Source organism: Malaya genurostris, chromosome 1, assembly GCF_030247185.1.
Source record: "Malaya genurostris strain Urasoe2022 chromosome 1, Malgen_1.1, whole genome shotgun sequence".
Taxonomy (NCBI): Eukaryota; Metazoa; Arthropoda; class Insecta; order Diptera; family Culicidae; genus Malaya; species Malaya genurostris.
Window position 1 is genome coordinate 18,027,075 of NC_080570.1, and position 22,745 is coordinate 18,049,819.

At 38.6% G+C, this 22,745-nt stretch overlaps 1 protein-coding gene and 1 non-coding gene across 3 annotated transcripts; both read right to left on the reverse strand.

The window, feature by feature from the left end:
* Window positions 1-986: 986 nt before the first annotated feature.
* On the reverse strand, window positions 987-22,216 carry LOC131433993 (lipase 3-like). 2 transcript variants are annotated; one of them, XM_058600615.1, is made up of 6 exons: window positions 22,089-22,216; window positions 20,703-21,281; window positions 2,431-2,815; window positions 2,168-2,367; window positions 1,954-2,046; window positions 987-1,662 (listed from the first exon to the last, which is right to left on the reverse strand). In XM_058600615.1, the coding sequence occupies exons 2-6, from the start codon at window positions 21,096-21,098 to the stop codon at window positions 1,117-1,119; spliced, it is 1,620 nt and encodes a 539-aa protein (XP_058456598.1). In that variant the 5' UTR covers window positions 21,099-21,281; window positions 22,089-22,216; the 3' UTR covers window positions 987-1,116. The 2 variants fall into 2 exon arrangements, with proteins under 2 accessions (XP_058456598.1, XP_058456602.1); XM_058600619.1 differs by lacking the exon at window positions 1,954-2,046.
* On the reverse strand, window positions 14,032-14,172 carry LOC131426781 (U4 spliceosomal RNA). The gene has a single exon (XR_009229198.1). It is a non-coding gene; the product is annotated as a U4 spliceosomal RNA (small nuclear RNA).
* Window positions 22,217-22,745: the final 529 nt, after the last annotated feature.

Genomic DNA, 22,745 nt, shown 5'->3' on the forward strand with positions numbered 1-22,745 from the left:
TTTCATATTGATCATCGAATATCTTCCGTCTGACCCATATCTGGGAGCTCAAAATTGGACAGAATGTAGATCAAGTATTACAGAATAAGAATTTTGATATGTGGAGAATGTGTTTTTTGTAGTCCCGAACAACTTTTTTCCATCCACTTATTCTTTCCCATGACCACCTCCACTGATTTCATATTGTTCATTGAATATCTTCCGACTGACCCATATCTGGGAGCTCAAAATTGGACATAATGCTGATTAAGTATCATAGAATGAGGATATTTCTGGGTAGAAAATATTTTTTTAATGGTAGCGGGCGTATTTTTTCACATTAACCTTTTTTTTGTTAGGATTAATACATTTGTTTGCATACTTACCGATAAATTTGCAACATCTGCGAAATTGAAATAACGAGTAGGTGTCATACAATATTGATTAAATGTGATTTATTATCTTTCTATTATACGGCACAGTGAAACTGCGAATCGAAGTATGTTCGTACGTATGGTAGATTTATAAAGTTATTAAATATAAACACGCTTGTAGTTATGTTTATTTACTCGAGAATTTATTTTCTGGTTTTAATAATTGTTCAACATACTGATAAAATTCATTAAAAGGACCATTAGGTGGCGCATCGACAACGATTTAAATTAATTTTTACTGAATACCTCCCTTAGCTGGTGGGGGAAATCCCAGCTTTTATTTATCAGAGGTAGGTGGCGCTTCGGTAGCTGTTTAGCAGGTATTCTCCTGAAAAGGTTCTTGTCTCGGACTGGTGGTTCAGCCAGCAGGTGGGCCGTTTCACGGCGGTAGCGTATACCAGTTTTAAATTTGACAGTAGAACTGTTCGAATAAATAAAACTAAAACGGCTTGCTGGGGATTCGTTTGTTTCAGTTTCAGTTATATTATAGACCAACCCATATGAATCGTGCAGCTGCTGAATTTGCTCTTAGGAATTCGAATAGTTTTAGTCAATGTCATCGTATGAATCGACTTACTACTTATCAGTATATTTCCCGTAGAAACCTAATTAGAAAAGCGTTTATCTTTTTATTTTATCATTAGGAAAATGCCCTAGTCCGAGAGACTCCAGCGCCCGGTAACCATTGTCTCCAAAAATAAACCTACTTATATCTTTGTAAAAGCATAAGCAACTGCTTGTAGACTACCTCGGGTGCGTCATTACCCCACAGGAAATCGACGTGATTGAAGTTGTCATTCGGTACCCGGAACATACCGATCGAGGTTCGTGACAGCCGACTGAACAGGTTTGCCACATCCATCGGACCGGCCAGCCAGTCATTGTTGGCGTAGAATAGGGCGATCGGAGTAGTGATGCTGTTCAGGTCGTAACTTGGAGGTTTTGGCTGCCCGTAACGCCGTTGGTTTTCCGCTTCACCATAGTCAAACTGCTGGAAATTCCCGTTCTCATGAATCTCCTGGGCGTAGTGTACTACCGTTTTGGTTGACGTTCCGGCCGGGGTGTGACCAAAAATTACCGGCATCAGAGTGGCGTTGTATTGTTCCTTATCGAAACCGCACAACACAAACACGGTGTTCTCGCAGATGTACTTTTCGGCCTCGGTAAGCTCACAGCCGTATTTGGCCAGGTACCGGATGATTTTACTCTGCGGCAAGAACTCGTTGCTTCCGAAGAATTTCAGGATCATCTGTGGATGACGGGGTATGCAGCAAACGAACCGTTTTTATTCATACGAACACAGACGGGATGCGGGATGGATCAGGGTTTATTCTTTTGTACCGTAGCGAGCTCTAGTGTGGTTCCGTTACCAATAGAATAGTAGTACCTAAGTTACGGGATTGTGAGTTTTTTTTATAGAAGAATGGAAGAAAATAGATCTGCAAGTCATCAAGTCACCAGCGTGGGGATAGGAAATTGTGAGACAGCGAAGGTAGTGTTTTGGTTTTCTTTTTTCCTATTATTACAGAAACGAACTCACCAACAGACGCAACGATAGCCGCTTGAGGATATCGTTTGCGAACCCGTCTACCCAGTTGGGAATATGAAGACTTGGAAACTGATCAAGTGGTATCTTCAGGGATGAACGACGATGATGATAGATCGAGTGGGTGAGTTGGAAAGATGGATGCGGTTATCATTGTGTGTGTGTTTAGCGGTAGCATTTGAAAGCATTTGATTGGAATTAGAATTACCTCGATATCGTTGGAAAACGGAGCAAGTAACCGGATGGGACTTTTCACGTGTCCCATGAATGCTACCGGAGCCATGGCAAATACGGCCTCTATTCGGTCGTTGTACTCCGGTCGACTGGAAAGCAAAACAAACGCCATAGTGGTTCCCATAGAGTGACCAACGTAGAGTAAATTCCGTGCAGTGTAGTTATGTTCAAGCTCTGAAATCGAATCCAATGATTGACCACCAATCCCGTAGTTTACAGTTCCGGAATCTCACTTACCCTTCATACTGTAAATGAAATCAATTTCGGCCGGAATGTCGAACAGTGCCATCTCATGCCAGCTAAAGTCCCAGAAGGCCGTTTCGTCGCTGCTCATCGAGATGTGCTTCCGCGAGTAGGTGTTCCCTCGGGCATTCCCCAGCCAAACGTCGTATCCCGCGTCGGCCAGCATGAACGCTAAACCCTTCTCCGGCCCACTGAGCAACCAATCAGCCGAACTGGACAGTAGTCCGTGCTGTAGGAATATGGGCTGACCGGTTCCCTTGCCACTGCCCGTACAACCGACTCGGCCACACGGTATTCGGTGCAACGTTAGCAGATAACCATCTGCCGTTCGGAGCGTGTGAGATTCCGCACTGTATCCGTGGCGGACTGCGATTTCCGGCTGAAGGGAAAATAGAAAAAAAACAGTTCAGTGGGGTTTTGGCCTTGTCAAGAATAATTCCTAAAAAAAATGGAAACATGTTTTTGCATGCTTTCGAATTATAATAGTCGTGTTGCGTGTTCTGGAATGAGAATGGCTATTAATTGTCAAGGTCAATCACACCGGATACCGTTCCAAATTACCGTTTTCAAAGTACCCTGCACGGTTGAGCGTAAGACTGTGTACTAAATTGCCCCCCTCCAGTGGCTATTGTTAAAGTACAGCAAGGTAGCACAAAATTTTCCCACGTTCGAAAGATGAAACGAAACCGATTGCAGAATAACTAAATCGATAAACTGCATTAAAAATGTACAAACCAGTTGTCCTGGGTAACGCGTGTTTAAGCTGTTTGTAAACAGTGCATTATGCACAACTTCATGGCTTACTAGTACCGTTACCATAGTCTGGTTCCATTTCGTTGAAATGAATAGTAATCAATGTAAATCGGAAAAATGTAACGAAAATTCATAACCACAATTTTATTCGTCTGAGACAGTAAATTTTCGTTGTGCTGTCAGCAAGCAAATTGAACAGTTATCAGAATTTATTGCAATGGTTTGTTATATGTCTTGTTGGCTACTAGCAAACGGTGCCAGTGACCTTGTGCGACACCCGTTCCCCAAGGCGCAACCCGTTGCTGGACAGGAACCTAAGTTTCTTTTGCTACTAAACCACCCGACAGTTCTATTTTTATATTCGTTTTGCGTGATTACGACCAACAGGCAGACACACCAAGATTGTGTGCTACTTAGAAAACCTCGGAATGGGTTTGTTTTGTCAACTTTCGCTAGACTTCTTTACGCCACTGTTTGGCGTCGTCAGTTCCTGAATGGATATTTATTTCTATCGTTCGACGGGGAAGTGCTTTCAATTTAAATTGAATCATCGCACAGTGGGAAAAAATCTATGAAAATCCGCGAAGAACTCTGCAACTCATGAACTAATTGAGATAGGTCAACAAACTAAACCGTTTCTTATGTAAAAATGCCGAAGAAATTCAATGGAATGGTTTACAATGGCCGCACGAATCGCAATCCTGCTCGTTTTACCCCAAATGTATAGCAGTTTTGGGGTTTCCTATAACATTCGCTCTGTAACATGAATAGAAGTCGAGTGCGATATTCTGGAATAGCCTACTTTCATGTAAAAAAGTCTGGAGAATCGATTAGAAAAACCCACACTGGCCGCACGAAACGCTAACGGTGGCTATTTTACCCCAATTCCTCCATTTTATGAGATCCTTATTGTAAATCGGTCTTAAATCATGGTAAATCTTATTGGAAGTTTGCTAAATCTTGCTTATTTTATGTAAAAAAGTCTGTAGAATCGAATGGAAGAACCTACACTGGACGCACGAAACGTTTTGATGACTATTTTACCCCATTTCCTTCATTTTATGGTATTTTATTGTAAATCGGTCTTAAATCATGGAGAAACTTATAGGAAGTTTACTAAATCTAGCGTATTTTATGTAAAGTCTGTAGAATCGAATGGCAGAACCTACACGGGACACACGAAACGTTTTGATGACTATTTTACCGAGATCTAAGGACGATTTACAATAAGATATCATGAAATGGAGGAATTGGGGTAAAATAGCCACGTTTCGTGCGGCTAGTGTACACTCTTCCATTCGATTCTTCAGACATTTTCACATAAAATCAAGCTATTTCAGTAGACCGCACTCGATTTCTTTTCAAGTTACAGAACAAATACTACAGAAAACCCTCAAACTGCTGGGTATTTGGGGCAAATCGAGCAGGATGGCGAATCGTGCGGCCATTAAAAACCATTCCATTGAATTTCTTGGATTTTTTTACATAAGAAACACTCTTGTTTGTTGCCTTTTTCCATGGTTCCCAATTTCTTTGCGGGTTTTTTCCCACTGCGCATCGGTTTGAATCATACGAACGTGGAAATGTTACCCGAGTAGAAATCTACACTAACGTTGTTCTCACATCGGAGTATAAATTTGAAATTAAAATAGACTTTTGCACGGTTTCATGTCGATTGGAAAAAAGGCGAGTAGGTAATGCCACAGACATAACTGGAGAACGTGAATATACGAATAGAACTGACATGCTTCTTTCACATTTCCGAATATAGATAGTACTAGCTGACCCGTCGAACTTCGTCTCGATCAAAAATTATTTGTTCGAATTTGTTTTTGAACAGCAAAGTTGTCAAACGACTAAGTGGTTAACGTTTATCTCCATAATTTTTCTGATTACTAAACCTACAATCAAAAGAATTCGATACACATTCGCTTTAGCCCAAAAAAGAAATATCACCAAAAATTAATGTGATAAGGAGAGGGCTATTCTCACACTTCAAATCTGATTTTCTCAGAAACGGTGACGAATATCAAAAAACCCAACTGACAATCTATCATAAAAATAGTTTAGATTATTCTGTGAAAATTTCAGAACGATTCATTGGCTTTAGCGGTCGGGAAAGTCTGTTTTCTGAAGGAAGAATTGCATAGCTGAAAACGCCGTTTTTCAATTTATTCAAAGAATATCTCGCCTTCAAGGGCATGCATAAAAAATCTATCCTGACAATGTCTAGATAATTTAATTTAGATACGATTAGTGTATGTTGTCGCGATAAAAATGAAGTGAATGTTATTTTTGTGAAGGTAAGTCAATTTCTATGGCGGCGCCATTCTTTCTGTTCCAGTTTCCTGGTAACGTAACGAAACAGAAAGGCTGTCAAACAAGCGGTAGCTTTATTGGATTTTATGTGATGTAGTCAAATTTGTAACCGAAAATATCAAAACTGTCGTGGCTACCTGGCCCATCGAGAATCATTTTGCACATATGCGAGAGAGCAGGGAGAGAAATGTAATACGCAGAGCGAGCCACGTGGATGGTTTACAATGGCCGCACGAATCGCAATCCTGCTCGTTTTACCCCAAATGTATAGCAGTTTTGGGGTTTCCTATAACATTCGCTCTGTAACATGAATAGAAGTCGAGTGCGATATTCTGGAATAGCCTACTTTCATGTAAAAAAGTCTGGAGAATCGATTAGAAAAACCCACACTGGCCGCACGAAACGCTAACGGTGGCTATTTTACCCCAATTCCTCCATTTTATGAGATCCTTATTGTAAATCGGTCTTAAATCATGGTAAATCTTATTGGAAGTTTGCTAAATCTTGCTTATTTTATGTAAAAAAGTCTGTAGAATCGAATGGAAGAACCTACACTGGACGCACGAAACGTTTTGATGACTATTTTACCCCATTTCCTTCATTTTATGGTATTTTATTGTAAATCGGTCTTAAATCATGGAGAAACTTATAGGAAGTTTACTAAATCTAGCGTATTTTATGTAAAGTCTGTAGAATCGAATGGCAGAACCTACACGGGACACACGAAACGTTTTGATGACTATTTTACCGAGATCTAAGGACGATTTACAATAAGATATCATGAAATGGAGGAATTGGGGTAAAATAGCCACGTTTCGTGCGGCTAGTGTACACTCTTCCATTCGATTCTTCAGACATTTTCACATAAAATCAAGCTATTTCAGTAGACCGCACTCGATTTCTTTTCAAGTTACAGAACAAATACTACAGAAAACCCTCAAACTGCTGGGTATTTGGGGCAAATCGAGCAGGATGGCGAATCGTGCGGCCATTAAAAACCATTCCATTGAATTTCTTGGATTTTTTTACATAAGAAACACTCTTGTTTGTTGCCTTTTTCCATGGTTCCCAATTTCTTTGAGGGTTTTTTCCCACTGCGCATCGGTTTGAATCATACGAACGTGGAAATGTTACCCGAGTAGAAATCTACACTAACGTTGTTCTCACATCGGAGTATAAATTTGAAATTAAAATAGACTTTTGCACGGTTTCATGTCGATTGGAAAAAAGGCGAGTAGGTAATGCCACAGACATAACTGGAGAACGTGAATATACGAATAGAACTGACATGCTTCTTTCACATTTCCGAATATAGATAGTACTAGCTGACCCGTCGAACTTCGTCTCGATCAAAAATTATTTGTTCGAATTTGTTTTTGAACAGCAAAGTTGTCAAACGACTAAGTGGTTAACGTTTATCTCCATAATTTTTCTGATTACTAAACCTACAATCAAAAGAATTCGATACACATTCGCTTTAGCCCAAAAAAGAAATATCACCAAAAATTAATGTGATAAGGAGAGGGCTATTCTCACACTTCAAATCTGATTTTCTCAGAAACGGTGACGAATATCAAAAAACCCAACTGACAATCTATCATAAAAATAGTTTAGATTATTCTGTGAAAATTTCAGAACGATTCATTGGCTTTAGCGGTCGGGAAAGTCTGTTTTCTGAAGGAAGAATTGCATAGCTGAAAACGCCGTTTTTCAATTTATTCAAAGAATATCTCGCCTTCAAGGGCATGCATAAAAAATCTATCCTGACAATGTCTAGATAATTTAATTTAGATACGATTAGTGTATGTTGTCGCGATAAAAATGAAGTGAATGTTATTTTTGTGAAGGTAAGTCAATTTCTATGGCGGCGCCATTCTTTCTGTTCCAGTTTCCTGGTAACGTAACGAAACAGAAAGGCTGTCAAACAAGCGGTAGCTTTATTGGATTTTATGTGATGTAGTCAAATTTGTAACCGAAAATATCAAAACTGTCGTGGCTACCTGGCCCATCGAGAATCATTTTGCACATATGCGAGAGAGCAGGGAGAGAAATGTAATACGCAGAGCGAGCCACGTGGATATTCACCACCTGCTGGGCTTCGACGGGCAAACACTAATGCAACTCGTTATGCGCCAAATATCTATCGATGATCTAGCAAGCATAGGCGACTTTTTCAACGGAAGATTCCATTGTCCATACAAAACAACTTTATGGATTTTTCCGGCAAATTTTTCTAATTTTTTTAGTGTGCGAACCCGGTAGGGGTGAAAACTGATCGAACAAAAATAAGAATCATGTAAATCCGTCCATCCGTTCTTCATGATGCGATTACAAAGGATGACCTCTGCATTTTTATAGATAGATATTGATATAGATATACAGATAGATAGATAGATTACACTAGGGGAGACCGGGGCTAAGCCGGAGACTTCTGTAAAATTCAAAAAAGCATTCATTTCGCGGTTTTACCCAATTTATCGATACTGTTGTGTAGCTTTAACCTTCAGTTACAATTGCCAAATAGTGGTTTGGAAAAATATGCATCAGTTTTTGTATCAAGTCATCATGAAATGACCAACCCAAACTCCAATATTTAGGAACCGCGGGACTAAACAAATCTTAAGATAACTTAATGATTGAAGACTATTCGATTGTGTCGCTACATATTATCAACGTTTTGATTTAATTTATAGTAAATCTAGTTTTAATAAAAGATAAGAAGTAGAATTGAAATATAGATAACAATAATTAGGTATGTTTCAAGAAATCGTTACGAATTTAAAGTCGGAAGATATAGGTCCGATTGAGTCCCACTTTTGACGTAAAATTACCTTACTCTTTACTATACGGGGCTTGGTGTCAATTAAAAGTTTCTAAAATAGCTGCGTTTCAAAAATAGCCAATCACATTCGCAGTCACAGTGCGTCAATGATGTCATCCTCTCGTCCGATTTGCGCAGTATGAACTATCACAGAAAAGCAAATCTATTTGCCTTCTAACGACAGTTCGACAAATCGAAAAAAAAGTTCAAACGATGATGTTTTCGAATGAATCTGTCAAATAGAATATAGGAATGTTTTTGGTCCAGTGAATTTTCTTTATTTGCGGTTGAAATTCGAATGATCGAAGAATAACAGTTCGGCTGAAAAGTTCGTATCGTTTAATAGAAACTAGTGATGGGCGAGCGCTCACGAGCCGTTCATTTGAGCCGACTCGTAGCAATGAGCGAACGAACCACGGCTCTTCAAAATTGAACCGCGGCTCTCAAGCAGAGTTGTCATTTTAAAATCTGCGTTCCAACTTGGAAAATCTGTGTGCCTGTGTACGCCCAAATTTGTTTGCGTTGTGGTTAAACGATGATGTTTTCTAATGAAGCTGTCAAAAATACATAGGAACATTTATTCAGCAGTGAATTTTCAAAGAATTCTGTCGTAATAGAAGAAAAATAGATTATTTTTCAAATGGAATTTCAACTTATTTATTTCAATATCCCGCTTCCTCGCACACAGACATCTCTAGTGGTGAAACACAATTTTAGATCGCCCATACCGCTCATGCATTTCCGTGGCTCTCACACTCACTCTCTCGAACCGTTTCTCCACATTGACGTTTATTGAAAAAGAGCCAATGAGCCGTTCAATTGAACCGGCTCTTACGAAAGAGCGTTTGGTTCAGATCCGCTCATTGAAAAGCCGTATTGCCCATCACTAATAGAAACACACATTTTTTTTTGCCAAAATTCGTTTTTATTATTCAACATAATTGCCATCAGAGGCGATACAGCGATTATAGCGATCTTCCAACTTTTCGATACCATTTTTGTAGTACGATTTGTCCTTTGCCTCAAAATAGGCCTCAGTTTCAGCGATTACCTCTTCATTGCTTCTAAATTTTTTACCAGCGAGCATTCTCTTGAGGTCTGAGAACAGGAAAAAGTCACTGGGGGCCAAATCTGGAGAATACGGTGGATGAGGGAGCAATTCGCTCAATTTCAGCATGGTTTTCATCGACTTGTGACACGGCGCATTGTCTTGATGAAACAAAACTTTTTTCTTCTTCAAATGAGGCCGTTTTTTTTTAAATTTCGTCCTTCAAACGCTCTAATAACGCTATTATAATAGTCACTGTTGATGGTTTTTCCCTTTTCAAGGTAGTAGATGAAAATTATACCATGCGAATCCCAAAATACAGTCGCCATAATCTTACCGGCCGATTGTTGAGTTTTTCCACGCTTTGGGTTCGGTTCATCGCGTGCAGTCCACTCAGCTGACTGTCGATTGAACTCCGGAGTGAAGTGATGGAGCCATGTTTCGTCCATTGTTATATATCGACGAAAAAAATCGGTTTTATTTCGATATAACAGCTCCAAAAACTGCTCAGAATCATCAATTCGTTGTTGTTTTTGATCGATTGTGAGCTCACGCGGCACCCATTTTGCACAAAGCTTTCTTATATCCAAATATTCGTGAATAATATGTCCAACACGTTCCTTTGATATCTTTAGGGTGTCAGCTATCTCGATCAACTTCACTTTACGGTCATTGAAAATCATTTTGTGGATTTTTTTCACGTTTTCATCGGTAACAGCTGTGTGGGTGCAAACGAGTTTATAATAACTAATGTATAGTATGCCATGACAAATTGCGGTAGACATCATTGCACCAGGTCAAGCGAGCTGTAACAGAATTGCTTTGCACATTTCACCACGAACAACCTTACAGGTAAGAAGTGTACCGCTCTGGGTGATTCCGTTTCCGATTAATAGTTATAAAATGCACAATGGCGATCCTGCCAGGAGTTGCAATTCAAATAGCATAGTTATTAAAAACGGAAACGGAATCACCTAAAGCAATAGAAAATTATTTTTTTTTGTTTCAATTATAGAGGTTTTAACATCTTAAGGTCATTCGCCTCTTCGGACCAGAAAATCTTTCTGGCCCTATGTGCGGGGTTGGGAATCGAACCCAGGCGGGCTGCGTGATAGGCATCGACTATCCCATCACGCTATACCCGTCCCCCAGAAAATTATTCAAATATTTGGCACAAAGATTTTCATTTTCAAATGAAAAAAAAAGAAGCGTCGGTGGAGATTACGTAACGTTGAAAATAACTGGAACAAGCGGATCATTATGGTCGCGCATCATAAGCGGACCAGGAAGGTCGCGCATCATAAGCGGACCAAGAAGGTCGCGCATCAAAGCGGACCAGGAAGGTCGCGCATCAAAGCGGACCAGGAAGGTCGCGCATCAAAGCGGACCAAGAAGGTCGCGCATTAAAATACATTTAAAAAAATGTTGACGATTTTTTTTAATTGAAAAAGGCGGATTCATAAAATCGCGCATCACATAGCGGATCTGGAAGGTCGCGCAAATATTTAAATATAAACGAGCGAACCGAAAACGTCGCGCATAAAGGGAGCAGGCAACGTGGCCGTGCAAATGAAAAAAAAAAAAGAAAATTAATGAGCGGATTTTCAATAATCGCGCATCGTAAAGCGGATCGTTAGATCGCGTACATTTCAGTTATAAGTTATCTCACGCATATATTTTTGTGTATAATTCCAGACCACAAAAAGGCGTTAAACTAAAGTAATATGGCAAACGACGGAAAATATGTCCGATTGGGCAACTCAAAATATATACCAATATTCGGCTACAATCGTACTATCTGGTACGCAGATTTTCTCGTTCAATTGTGAAACGAAAATGGCCGAAGAGAAAATGAAATGAATGAAAAAGCGGATCACTATGGTCGCGCATTATAAGCGGACCAGGAAGGTCGCGCAATTTTAATAAAAATGGCGGATTCTCGAAATCGCGCATCACAGAGCGGACCAGGAAGGTCGCGCAAATATTTAAATTTAAATAAGCGGACCGGAAACGTCGCGCACAAAAGGAAGCAGGCAACGTGGCCGTGCAAATAAAAAAAAAGCGGATTTGAATAATCGTGCATTGCAAAGCGGATTTTGAGATCGCGCACATTTGCTTCGTAAGTAATCTTACGCGCATATTTTTGCGTGCAATTCCAGACCACAAAAAAAAGTGTTAAAAGCAAGATATATGGAGAATAACGGAAAATATGTCCGATGGGTCAGCGGTACGAGCAATGCAGAGAATCAGACGACATTTGACGCATCTGTTGATCAGACTGACGAGGAGTCAACGATTTCAGTAACGCCGTGCAATTTGAGCATGTTATGCTTCAGGTAGTGAAATCGAACTCGAAAACATGTTGACAATGATTTAGAAAATGTACAAACAAATAATGTAGGAGTTTCGCTTCGCCATCATGATACACCCACACAACAGCCTCTTTTGGACGTCCACTGCGTTCATCGTCTTCGGTGCTCATATGACCAGTACGAAATTTTGCAAACCACTTACGAATTGTTGCTTCGCCCGGTGCAGAGTCTGGATAACACTCATCAAGCCATTTTTTGGTATCGGCGGCACTTTTTTTCATCAAAAAGTAGTGTTTCATCAACACACGAAATTCCTTTTTTCCATTTTTTTCACAATAACAAAAGTAGCTTCACTCAAAATGCAATATCTCACAAACTAATAATCAGACAGCTGTCAAATTTATACACGTATCTTTTGAAGGTTGGTACTAACTGAAAATGGTATGGATTTAATTCTAGTGGCGCCCTCTCATAGAAACGATACGAACTTTTCAGCCGATCTGTTGACATTGATTTCTTTGAATTAGAATTTCAATCAATTTATTTCAATAAATAAATAAAACTTACATTTAAATGAAAGGTCTCTCGGTCCCATGGGGTTCTATTGAATTTTATCCCCATTCGAACTTCTGGTTCCGAAATTACAGTGCAATAAGTGAACAATTTTCATTTTCATGAGTATTTTTTCACAAACGATGGCGAAACGAGGTGCAAATTTTCATAAAGTTTACTGGTAAATTAATCTAGTTGGCAGATCTTGTTAGTTAGTGGATATATCACGCGTTTTTTTTATAACGGCCAATAAGCGACCTGTCAACTTCCACCTTCGGAAGAAATTACAGGCGACCTATGAAAAATAGAGTGTTAAATTTAACACCAGACGAAAGAGAAAATTTTTCTCTGCCGTTTACTATTATGACTTACTCTTAGCTAGAGTGACTATAATCAGAGTGGCGACAGCTGCTCGTTTGGAATGACAGCTCCCAGTTCCAAACGAGCAAACGACCTGTCAATTCAATGTAAAGCTAATGGAATGTTTCGAATTGTTGCCAAAATTACGGATGAGATGTCGTCACTCTGGTTATAGGCACTCTACTCTTAGCAAGTGCCGAGTCATTCGAAATTACTCTTCAAAGTGAATGTTGATGGATGGCTTATTGGCCGTTATAAAAAAACGCGTGATATAAACCTACTTTGGGACTACTAGTTCCCGGTTTCCGCTTCCAAAAGTACCGATAATGGTAAAAAAAAAGTTCAAAGAAAAAACGGAGTTTTTTCAGAAAATTACTCTGAAAAGAAACTCACTCAATTTTCTCAGAGATGAGTTGATCGATTTTTACAAACTTATGCTCAAATGAAAGTTCCTATAATCTCATAGATTGCTGTTCAATTTTATCCGAGTCCGGTTCAGGAGCTATAAGGTGAAGTGTGTTTAAAATTTCAAACCGCCATTGTGCGATGATGCAAAATGTAGAAAAATTCTTAACTTGACATAACTGTCTACAAATTGAAAAGATTATGTTATTTATACCCTAAGAAAGAAAAATTCTTCACTTCCAGGTAAGCTACCTACAACACCTTCCTTGAACCAATTATTTCCAATCCAATTAGTAGGACGAAATTATAGTTTACTTCTACTTCAACAGTCAGCAACTCGTTTTACCGGAAGAACACATAACACAAAACTCTCTCTGGAATATCTCAAAACGATAAAACTGGAAAACCCCTTTTTGTGATTTTCGAAAATCGTTACTGAAAACTATTCAAAAGAAACCTAAATCGTTCCGAATTTCTTCAGGATGGAGATTGTGGTGCATCTTTCATGAGCCAGTTCCAGTCACCTCTGGCTAACTAACAATGCAATGTGTCTCTCTTGTAGAGATGGGCAATTCGCTCCTGAGCTGTTCCAGTGAATCGAATCATTGAAGTGAGCTGACAGCTCACAGCTCTTTTCAAAAGAACCGCAGCTCACCAGCTCACTAATGTGCTACCGAATTCACTGTATTATGACGAAGGGAACACGCAACGAGCTGATCGGATCTTCGGCTCTTTGAAAGATTCAATTTAGTCGACATCAATTAAAGATAAATTAATTCGCATTGCATTCATTGCATCATTGCAAATCAATGATTCAATTTCGATCATGCATATGAAAGAAAACCGGTGCATAAGAAAAACGGCGCACAAAATGAACCTTAAGTTCAAACTAAAAGAGCTGATGAGCTGATACATCGAATCGATTCCCTTTGGTGAGCTGATCGGTTCGGAGCTGTTCACCAAAATGAGCTGTTATGCGCACCTCTACTCTCTTGAGACAACACTTATTTTTTATCAGATTATGTCCCCTCGCGGGGCTGTCAAAAATTGCCATAGCGGACGGTATTTCACGTCCTCAAGGCGGGGTATTGGTATTAGTTTTCAACTAGCAATAATCGCACCTCGGTTGTACCTCATTGGTTACGATATCGCCACTGCGCAAAGCTAACGAGTCATCCGCCGTTGAACGCAGTACCGCTCGACACGACATTCTACGCTAGCGATACATGCATGAACGAGAGTAGCAAAGAGCAACATCCCGAATATATACCACGCGGGGTAGAAAAATAATGCGTCTTTTTCTCACCCTCTTCTTGTAAACCGAAATAAAATCAGCAATCAGCGCGAGTCCGGTCCGTTGTGCCGTAAAAGCGGGGTGGCTTCTTCGTTCTTTTCTAATGGCGTTTTCGTTTTTAATTTGCACTACACCGGTGCAGTGCTACACTGAGGCATAAATAAACGAACAAAAATGACGAAAACATAAACAGTAACCATTGACTACAATACACGATTCCATTGCACAGAGCTACACCAAACTTTTGATGAGTGCTACACCAGTGGTATCGGTGCAGAAAAAGTGTAGCACTGGTGTAGTGCAATTGGTAAAAACGAACGGTTTCAGTGCAGCTTTCGCTACACCAGTGTAGTGCAATTTAAAAACGAAAACGACATAAATTCTCACCATGCATGACGACGGGTTTGTTTGACTCATGCTGTCCTTCCAGTGTAGCCAAAATTTTGCTTTCTGCACAAAATGTGTTCGTGAATTTTTTTCACAAAGCCATATGAAATGGATAAGAAACGATTTTTCGTCGAATGTGAATGGTGCTAAGACATTTAACAGATTAAATTGAGTATGTCTTTAAACTAGCTTTTCATTAATTTCAGGGATACTTTCATCACAAATAAGACAATTTTGGTGAACTGATGAACCATTTTTTACCATTTCGAAAGTCTGATAAAAATTTTAAAAGTATTTAATTGTAACTATAGTTATGATACTTCACAAGATATGGACAACAAATCACATTCTATTGTTGGTTCCCCCTGGTTTTATTTGAGTTACATTCCGGCTGACCGGCCGTTTACCTGCGGCGCTCAGCGTTGCCAGGTATACCGATTTATCGGTATTAATACCCATATTTACCCTCTATCCAGTAATGTGCTCCTAAAACCCACTGAGAAAGCGGTTAGATCAAAGATAAGATTACAATGTCACATACGAATTATTGAAAAATGGTGGGGTAGTAATCGTGAACCAGTAAGCTCAGTAATCATGTAATTCAACCGACCCTTCGTTAATAAGCGTCGACTAGTTCAGGCAGAATGCCGTGGAAACAATACAAGTTAGAAAGGAGCAAACATATGTTTACATTCAGCACATAATGATTTCTTGCCACAACTGACTTTAATGGTTCATAGGGATGAGGCAATAACAAACTAAATAAATTCTAGGCAATGGTTCTAAGTTGTTTCTACTTACTTATTGTAAGAATCACTGGATATAAAGCTAAATTGCTCAATATCGTTCATACTGTAACTTAATATTTTTCCAAACATAAACAATCATTGTCATAGTTACGACGCATCTAGGGATCAGACGCTTATTGTTTTGATTCAAAAGACTGAAACTGACAGTGAACCGAGGGGTCCTATTCAAATCATACATAAGAAATCGCAGACTACTCTATCTTTGGTTAGATCTTGTTGGTTGTGGAGCGTTTGTTGAACGACATACTAAACCAAATACCGTTCAGTTTGTGGGAACGATTTGTTGTTTTCTTTCCCACAAAAATAGTGTAAAAATTGAGTGTTTTCTTCATAAAGAAAAGAAAATGTGTTGTTATTCTACGCGAATTAGAAGCAAATGCAAATTATAATACGGAATGCTTCGACAAATTGTCAATGACACATTTTACAACGTGCGGTACATTGTCGAGGTACACTGTAAGAGTGACAATGTACTTCAACGAATTGATTATTGATTTTAGAACTGAAAAATAGCAAAATTTCACAAAGAATTTTGAAAAGGCAACTTGAAATTATAAAACTTCAGTCGAAATAACAGATAATTGAAAAAGTTTCAAATGAATTGCATCAGCTTTTCATCATTTTTTAAATTGCTTGCACGCTGCGGGGTCATGACTTTATACATTAGGTTTTGTGATGAAATAATAATGAGTTGAATACATTAAAATGGGTATTATAACAAATCGTTCATTTTCTAAGGTAACTGATGTTTAAAATGCTAGTAATGGTCAACTCTGTTCAGCTCAATGCATTAATGCTGCTCTGTGTTGTAACTTCATATAAGAGATATTACTTCAGGTTGTAGCGAAACTGAACCTAAACAGGTAACTGAATGAAATGAATACAAGTCAAGTATTATCATTCATTTAGAACATTCATATAATCTGGTGCCAGACTCACAATTCAAAAATACATACGTTTATGTAAAATGTCCATTACGAATCAATAAGAGCCAAAATAACGTGTGCTAAGCCAACTGTGCTCAATCACAGAAAATAATCCTGGTTTCTATGTGTCGGTTTTTCCTGTTATGCTTTGTGCGACGATTTGGTCAACTCAAGCAATTGAGGATCCCAAACAACTGAACAATATTCCAGAGTAGAGCGAACGAGTGAACAGTAAACATTAAATATTCGTAAAATGCTTAGCCATTCTTATCACGAATCCAAGACAGCGAGAAGCTTTAACCACAATGTAGTTGGTATGTTGCTTAACTGTTCGTCAAGCAAAACGCCCAGATCATGGATCCCTCAATACAGTATTCGAATTTTAAAGGCACTTTTTTTCTAGCAAATGTAAAGATCGAGTTAGGTGATTCTATTTGCACCAATCCGAAAAGATTACCATTCGTCGCTGAAAAAAAGTAACATCCTCCTAGCTGCGAAAAACTTGGTACGCCTTGAGGTCATCTTTAAAAGATATCCGCGACGTCTTTAAAGTACAGCAAGAGAATCAAAGGGCCAAGATGGCTTCCCTGCGGAATTCCAGCTGATGCAAAATATTCTTCTGAAACACAATCGTCAATTTCAACCACAATATATGATTGTATCCATCGAGGGACGTTTGTACCAAAACCAAATCAATCCAATTTTGCTATTGTGATGTCATGGGAAATTTTATCGAAGGTGGAGTAAAGATTCGTCCGCCTGAAAACCATTTGACATGGCGTAGGTCACGTAAGATGTAAAGAATAAGAGATTGGTGGAACGCTTAGGCATCAACACGTGTTGGGAATCATCTATATACTGCTTGCAATGGTTGAAAATTGGAGTCAGTATTACTTTCCCGGACAGCTTGGGGATAACGTTCATACAAGTAATGCCACGGTAGTTGTTTATATCTATTTATATTTTTCTTGTGGACCGGAAACATAAATGAAGCTTTCCATACGTTGGGGAATACTCCCGTAGCTAGTGACATATGAAATAAACGGTAAAGGTGAGCAATTAACCTGCAGAGATGGAAACCTTCATACCAACGATTGCTGTTTGTATCAATTTCTTGTCTATATCGATCGAGTGCAAAGCATAATTGAATACAGAAACATTGATCGCCGCGCGTTCTGTTTCTTGCAGAAATAGAAAAGCTCGCGAGAACACTTGCGAACCTTTCCGAGAACAGCTGGCAAATTTCCGGAGTAGACGAACCAATACGATGAACTCTTCCCTCAATGTTTCAATACTCAGTTGCAATATTTAAAGCCCCGAACGCTTTTTTTTTTTTGAAAAATGCAGACTCAAGTTACCAAGCCAATTGGATTGACGGTATTGACATTACTTCGGATTTGGCAATAATATTAGGGCAACTATTAGGTGAAATCAAAAAAGTACAGGTGTGTAATGTCAGAGACATAACTGGATGTCGTGAATACTAATAAAACTGACACTCTTTTTTTATACTTCCGAATATCAATTAGTTGTTCGATTGTGTGAATTGTGCAAGTTTTGCCCTTTTACACTACTAGAATTTGAAACGATACACCTAAACTACAGTACAGATTAGTTACATTAAACATTCTGACACACAAATATTACGAAATAACCAGTATAGTTCTTTATGATAAAATAATGGTGGTTCTGAAAAGAACCTTTTATGAAGGCGTTCGTGATGGAGAGTGACGAGTTGAGTTCTACAGCTACAACTGGTTGAAAAATGGGCCGTATACAGTATAGTGAAGTGAAATTTCGCATAATTCTTTGGGTATGAAATTATGGTTCTAAATGGCATCGTAGAGAATTTTGATGTCGATTATTTCATTTCGGATTTCAAAATTTTAGTAAAAGAAATTATCAATCATGTACGGGATTAATTTCTGGCATCCCAGAACGGCCAAATTGTATAATTCTTTAAGATAATAAACACTGGTTGGATAAAAACGATTTTATACACTGTTGAGAATTTAGAACTGTGAAAATTGCAAAAAAAACTGAATTTGATCATTAGATTTGCACTACACTGCTCATTTTAATTTTCGATTTACAAAGAAGCAATCTTTATAGTTCTTTCAGAGCCATTAGAAGGCCTGATTTTGCATAATGTTCCACATTGTTGTCCATTTTCCGTTGTATTTTGCTCCAATGCAAAGACCACCAACGAGATGATGTAATCGATCTTCTTCGAAGGGAAACTGGCTCTGCGACCTGAGCGTTTGAGGTTTTGTACAACGCTAAAGGTCTGCTCTCATTACTGGCGACAGCTCCACCTGACGACCGAAGTCCAAATGAATGCATTGCCGACTGCTCCACCTGACGACTGAAGTCCAAATGAGAGCACGACCTGAGCGTTTGAGGTTTTTAACCACGCAGAAGGTGCACTCTCCGAAGCTGCTGGTTGATTAAATCATTCCCACGACGTCTGGTTCCATCCCAACGCACAAAAAAAAATGATCGATTTTCGACCACGGTTCCCCTTTTATACGCAGTCAGTTGAAGATATGTGCCTGACTACCTCAAAATCGTCGTCCTTGCACGAAAAAGCCAGGCAAAAGTAAAGAGTTTTCAAAGTTTGAGAAAATTTAATTTTTGAGTTATTTGTGGTTATCTCACACTGTTCAAAATATTATCCTAAATTCCTGATCATATTTTTGATGAAATGGTGAAAGAATTATGTTGCTGCCGTTAATACAGGTCGAGATATTCACGATTAAGTTCTGCCCATTCTTCCATATGGTTAATTTTGAAAAGGCACCCCATAGTAAAGTAAGTCGTATTCACGACAAAACTAAGTATCTTCTTTTCATATTTTAATTTTTAGTACCCATTCCCAGTTAAATTTTTGTCGACAATTTAGACAATAATTGAGAGTTATCAAACTTAGGATTGCCGAGGTTCTTAGGTGGCCAAAAATTGCTGATTTTTAATTTTATTTTTTTAAGCCCTAACCCGCACTTACGAAAGTACCCGTGCAGCATCAATCATTGTAACCCATGAGTCAGCAATCAAAATTTGACAGCTCTATCAGTCTCAGTATGGCAAACCATAAGTTTTGAACCGATGGAGAGGTCAATCCGACTCACGACTGATTTTAAAAAAGGGCATATGTAAATCTTCAACGAGAACTTGAAATTTCGAATATATCTGCAAATTGTTTTAGCTGTAACTTCTTCATTTTTCAAAAGGCACGGATGAGATAGCCATCAATCTGTAGGTTTTAATAACAGCTTTAAAATAAAAATTATCAAAAAAAAATTAAAACCCTGATTTTTTTTATTTAACTTTTTCGGATTATTTTGTAATTATTGAAAAAAAATTTTTTTTCCAGTGTATAATTTTTTTAGAGTGCCCAATCGATTCCCCACAACTTCTACTTGAACGCCATTTTTGTAAAATTAACGATTTCCGAGTTACAACGATTTGAAAAAGGATTTTTTTGTGAAATGCAAACATACATACGCCCTTTTTAAAAATCAGTCGTAAGTCGGATTGACCTCTCCATCGGTTCAAAACTTATGGTTTACTATACTGAAGCCATGTGCAAAGGTTCATCCAAATAAAACATGCAGTAGATTACTTGAAACCCCAATTTTATACAAGTTACAAATTTCACAACGATTGCAAAACTGTCGAGCGGAATTCAATTTAATTAACTGTTTTTTTCATGTGCCTTCAATCAAAATCTGTTTATGAAGATATAAACAATAAACAATGAAATAACCCTATGTTCAGAATGTTCAAAATTAATCCAAGAAGAACGATTTCTCAGTATTTTAAATTCATATACCATGAGAATTAGTGAAATACTCGTAGTTACGATCAGTGTTGAAAAAAAAACACAGCATTTGACAGCGAACTAGATACGTCACTGCAACACTTTTCCAATGGTTTGAAATCAAAGGAGAAAATTAAAAATCCAACACCCAAATCTCTTTTCAAATATTTCACAGTTAGGGATGTCAGAAATTTCGAATTACTCGATTATTCAATAATCGAGTATAATTTTGAAACTAATCGATTGAAATTTATTCGATTATCTGCGTTATTATTCGATTACTCGATTATTCATTCGATTATTACTATGGGATTTTTAAAATTATTCGATTATCTCAATAATCGAATATTAGTTTTATGCTATTCGATTGAATATTACTCGATTATCTGGGTTATTACTCGATGCTGTTTCTATAGGATTTCGTAATGACTCGAACCCCAGAATTGCAATTTCTACTCACCGTAGTCAAATCTGTATCCGGATTGTACGGAATCGACACCGTTCGCGGTTTCAGCCAGTTGAACGGATTCCAGAAGGGTTTGGGTTGTTCCGCTGCAATCGTCGAACCGATGGCCTTCGCAGTGCCATGCCCGACCAGTGGCGATCCGGTTGTCACTTCCGTTGTTTCGGCCGGGTCCTTCACATCCCGATCGCTGTAGCTATCCAGGTAGTTTTTTGCAGTTTCCGCCGTCGACACTAGACCCGAAATCAGATTATCGAGAATGCTTTCACCTCCCTCGCCGCTGGCCGTCACGGCCGCCGTTGCGTGGCTCGATTGATCGGCAACTATCAGCAGCATAAGTAGGCCACTGATGGTGAGCAGCATCGCACAGCCGGTTGCTTTGACCAAGGTCATGGTTTTATGCAGTCTTGCTTTGGTTTTTTTTTCGGCCGGGCGGGGGGACCGTGAGACCGGTTATTTTCTTTTACTCCTCAATAAGCCGGTACCACGCGGGGCTGTTTTTGTTTTTTTTCTTTATCGGTCCGGTCTTTCGGTACTCTTTGTGTTCGCGCGAGTTATTGTTTTGTTTTTTTTTGTCTGTGGAAAGAAGGAAAGTCGTTGACAAGTGTTTTGGAATAACGGGAAATGCTAGGCACTATTCAAAACGAATGTTGCCTTATATAGGCTAGCAGGTCGATCTTTATGGTCTGCCAGAAGAGTTTGATTACTACAAATGAAGCTGTTACACTATCAACAACACAGTCTTAGTCATTCATTCTACATTTTAATTTTTTGCGATAACCTTTAACAGCTTCACAATAAAAAAAACGTGACCCAATGAATCATCCTATATCAGTAGAGCTTCTTTTGTTTTCCATGTTGAAGTTGATTTAGCTTGAAAACGGTTATCGGCATGTTGTCATGCGTCATTCACCAGCATCCCGTACCAAAGTTCAACATTTACGTTCATATCGGCTAGCAAAACAAAAAAAAACTGTAAAAAGCAATCTAACAAATCAAAACAAGCCAACATTCAACCAGGTTTAAGGTGAAAACTTTCATTTCTGTCATCCGTATATCACTCAAACTGGGGATATCTTCTAACGTTGCTGCCACCTGCGGATTGGCTCTGTACTTGGTGTGATGATACTTTGACGGAATGTGATAAATGACACTTGAGCTTCGTACACACGTTTCACTTGTGTTATTCGGTTTATAGTTTAGTAACAATCAAAGCAACCCAGTCCAGCAAAACACGTTGTTGTTTTTTCTGTGCACAAAACTGCGTCACCGCAACATTCAGCGGATGAAATCGCTCAGTAGGCATTGAATCGAACCTAGCCGAGATATTTCCGATCGTAAAATATATGGAAAAGCACTGTTTTTTTTTTCAAGACTGCGTACCTTCCAGAGAATTGAATGGTTCGCCCTTACACAAAATCCCGCACAGTTTCAACCGGATTCACCACCGTCCGTCTTCTCACGTTCGTATCTCGGAACCAACTAACTGGAAACAGGGTTGCCACATTTAAATCTGCATTTTTTCAGAAGAAAAATCTGTAAATCTGTATCGGGAGCTCAAAAACCTGTATTGAAAATCTGTATATAGAAGTGATAAGAAATCGAAGCACAACGGAATGAAAAAGTCTTTAGAACCCAAATTTAAAGAAACCAAAACTTTTCTTAGTCTGAATTTTATGATTTTGTAGTTGAAAAAACGCTGGAAGATGTTTTTGCGTTGGAGCCTTTATTAGCAGATAGAACATCTGTATTTACTGTCCTTAACATACTTTTTTATATTTAGTTTTATCCTCTTTTTTTTTAATTAACACACAATCAGGATAATGTTTTCACTTTCAAAAAATAATCAATACCATTATTTAATAATCTTTATCCATTTTTTAATCCACGCTATCAAAAATCTGTACAAATTTGTATTTTTTGCCAAAAACCTGTAATCTGCATATACAGAATCTTGGTCACAAATTTATCAGAAAAATCTGTAAAATGCAGTTTAATCTGTATATGTGGCAACCCTGACTGGAAAATCGAGAGCTTCTT

Excerpts from the sequence above, each read along its gene's own strand:
- LOC131433993 (XM_058600615.1), bottom strand. The coding sequence starts at position 21,098 with ATGACCTTGGTCAAAGCAACCGGCTGTGCGATGCTGCTCACCATCAGT. Across the intron at positions 2,816-20,702 it reads CGGATACAGATTTGACTACG|CCGGAAATCGCAGTCCGCCA; the intron begins GTGAGTAGAAAT and ends TTTTCCCTTCAG. Across the intron at positions 2,047-2,167 it reads CGTTTTCCAACGATATCGAG|ATACCACTTGATCAGTTTCC; the intron begins GTAATTCTAATT and ends TCATCCCTGAAG.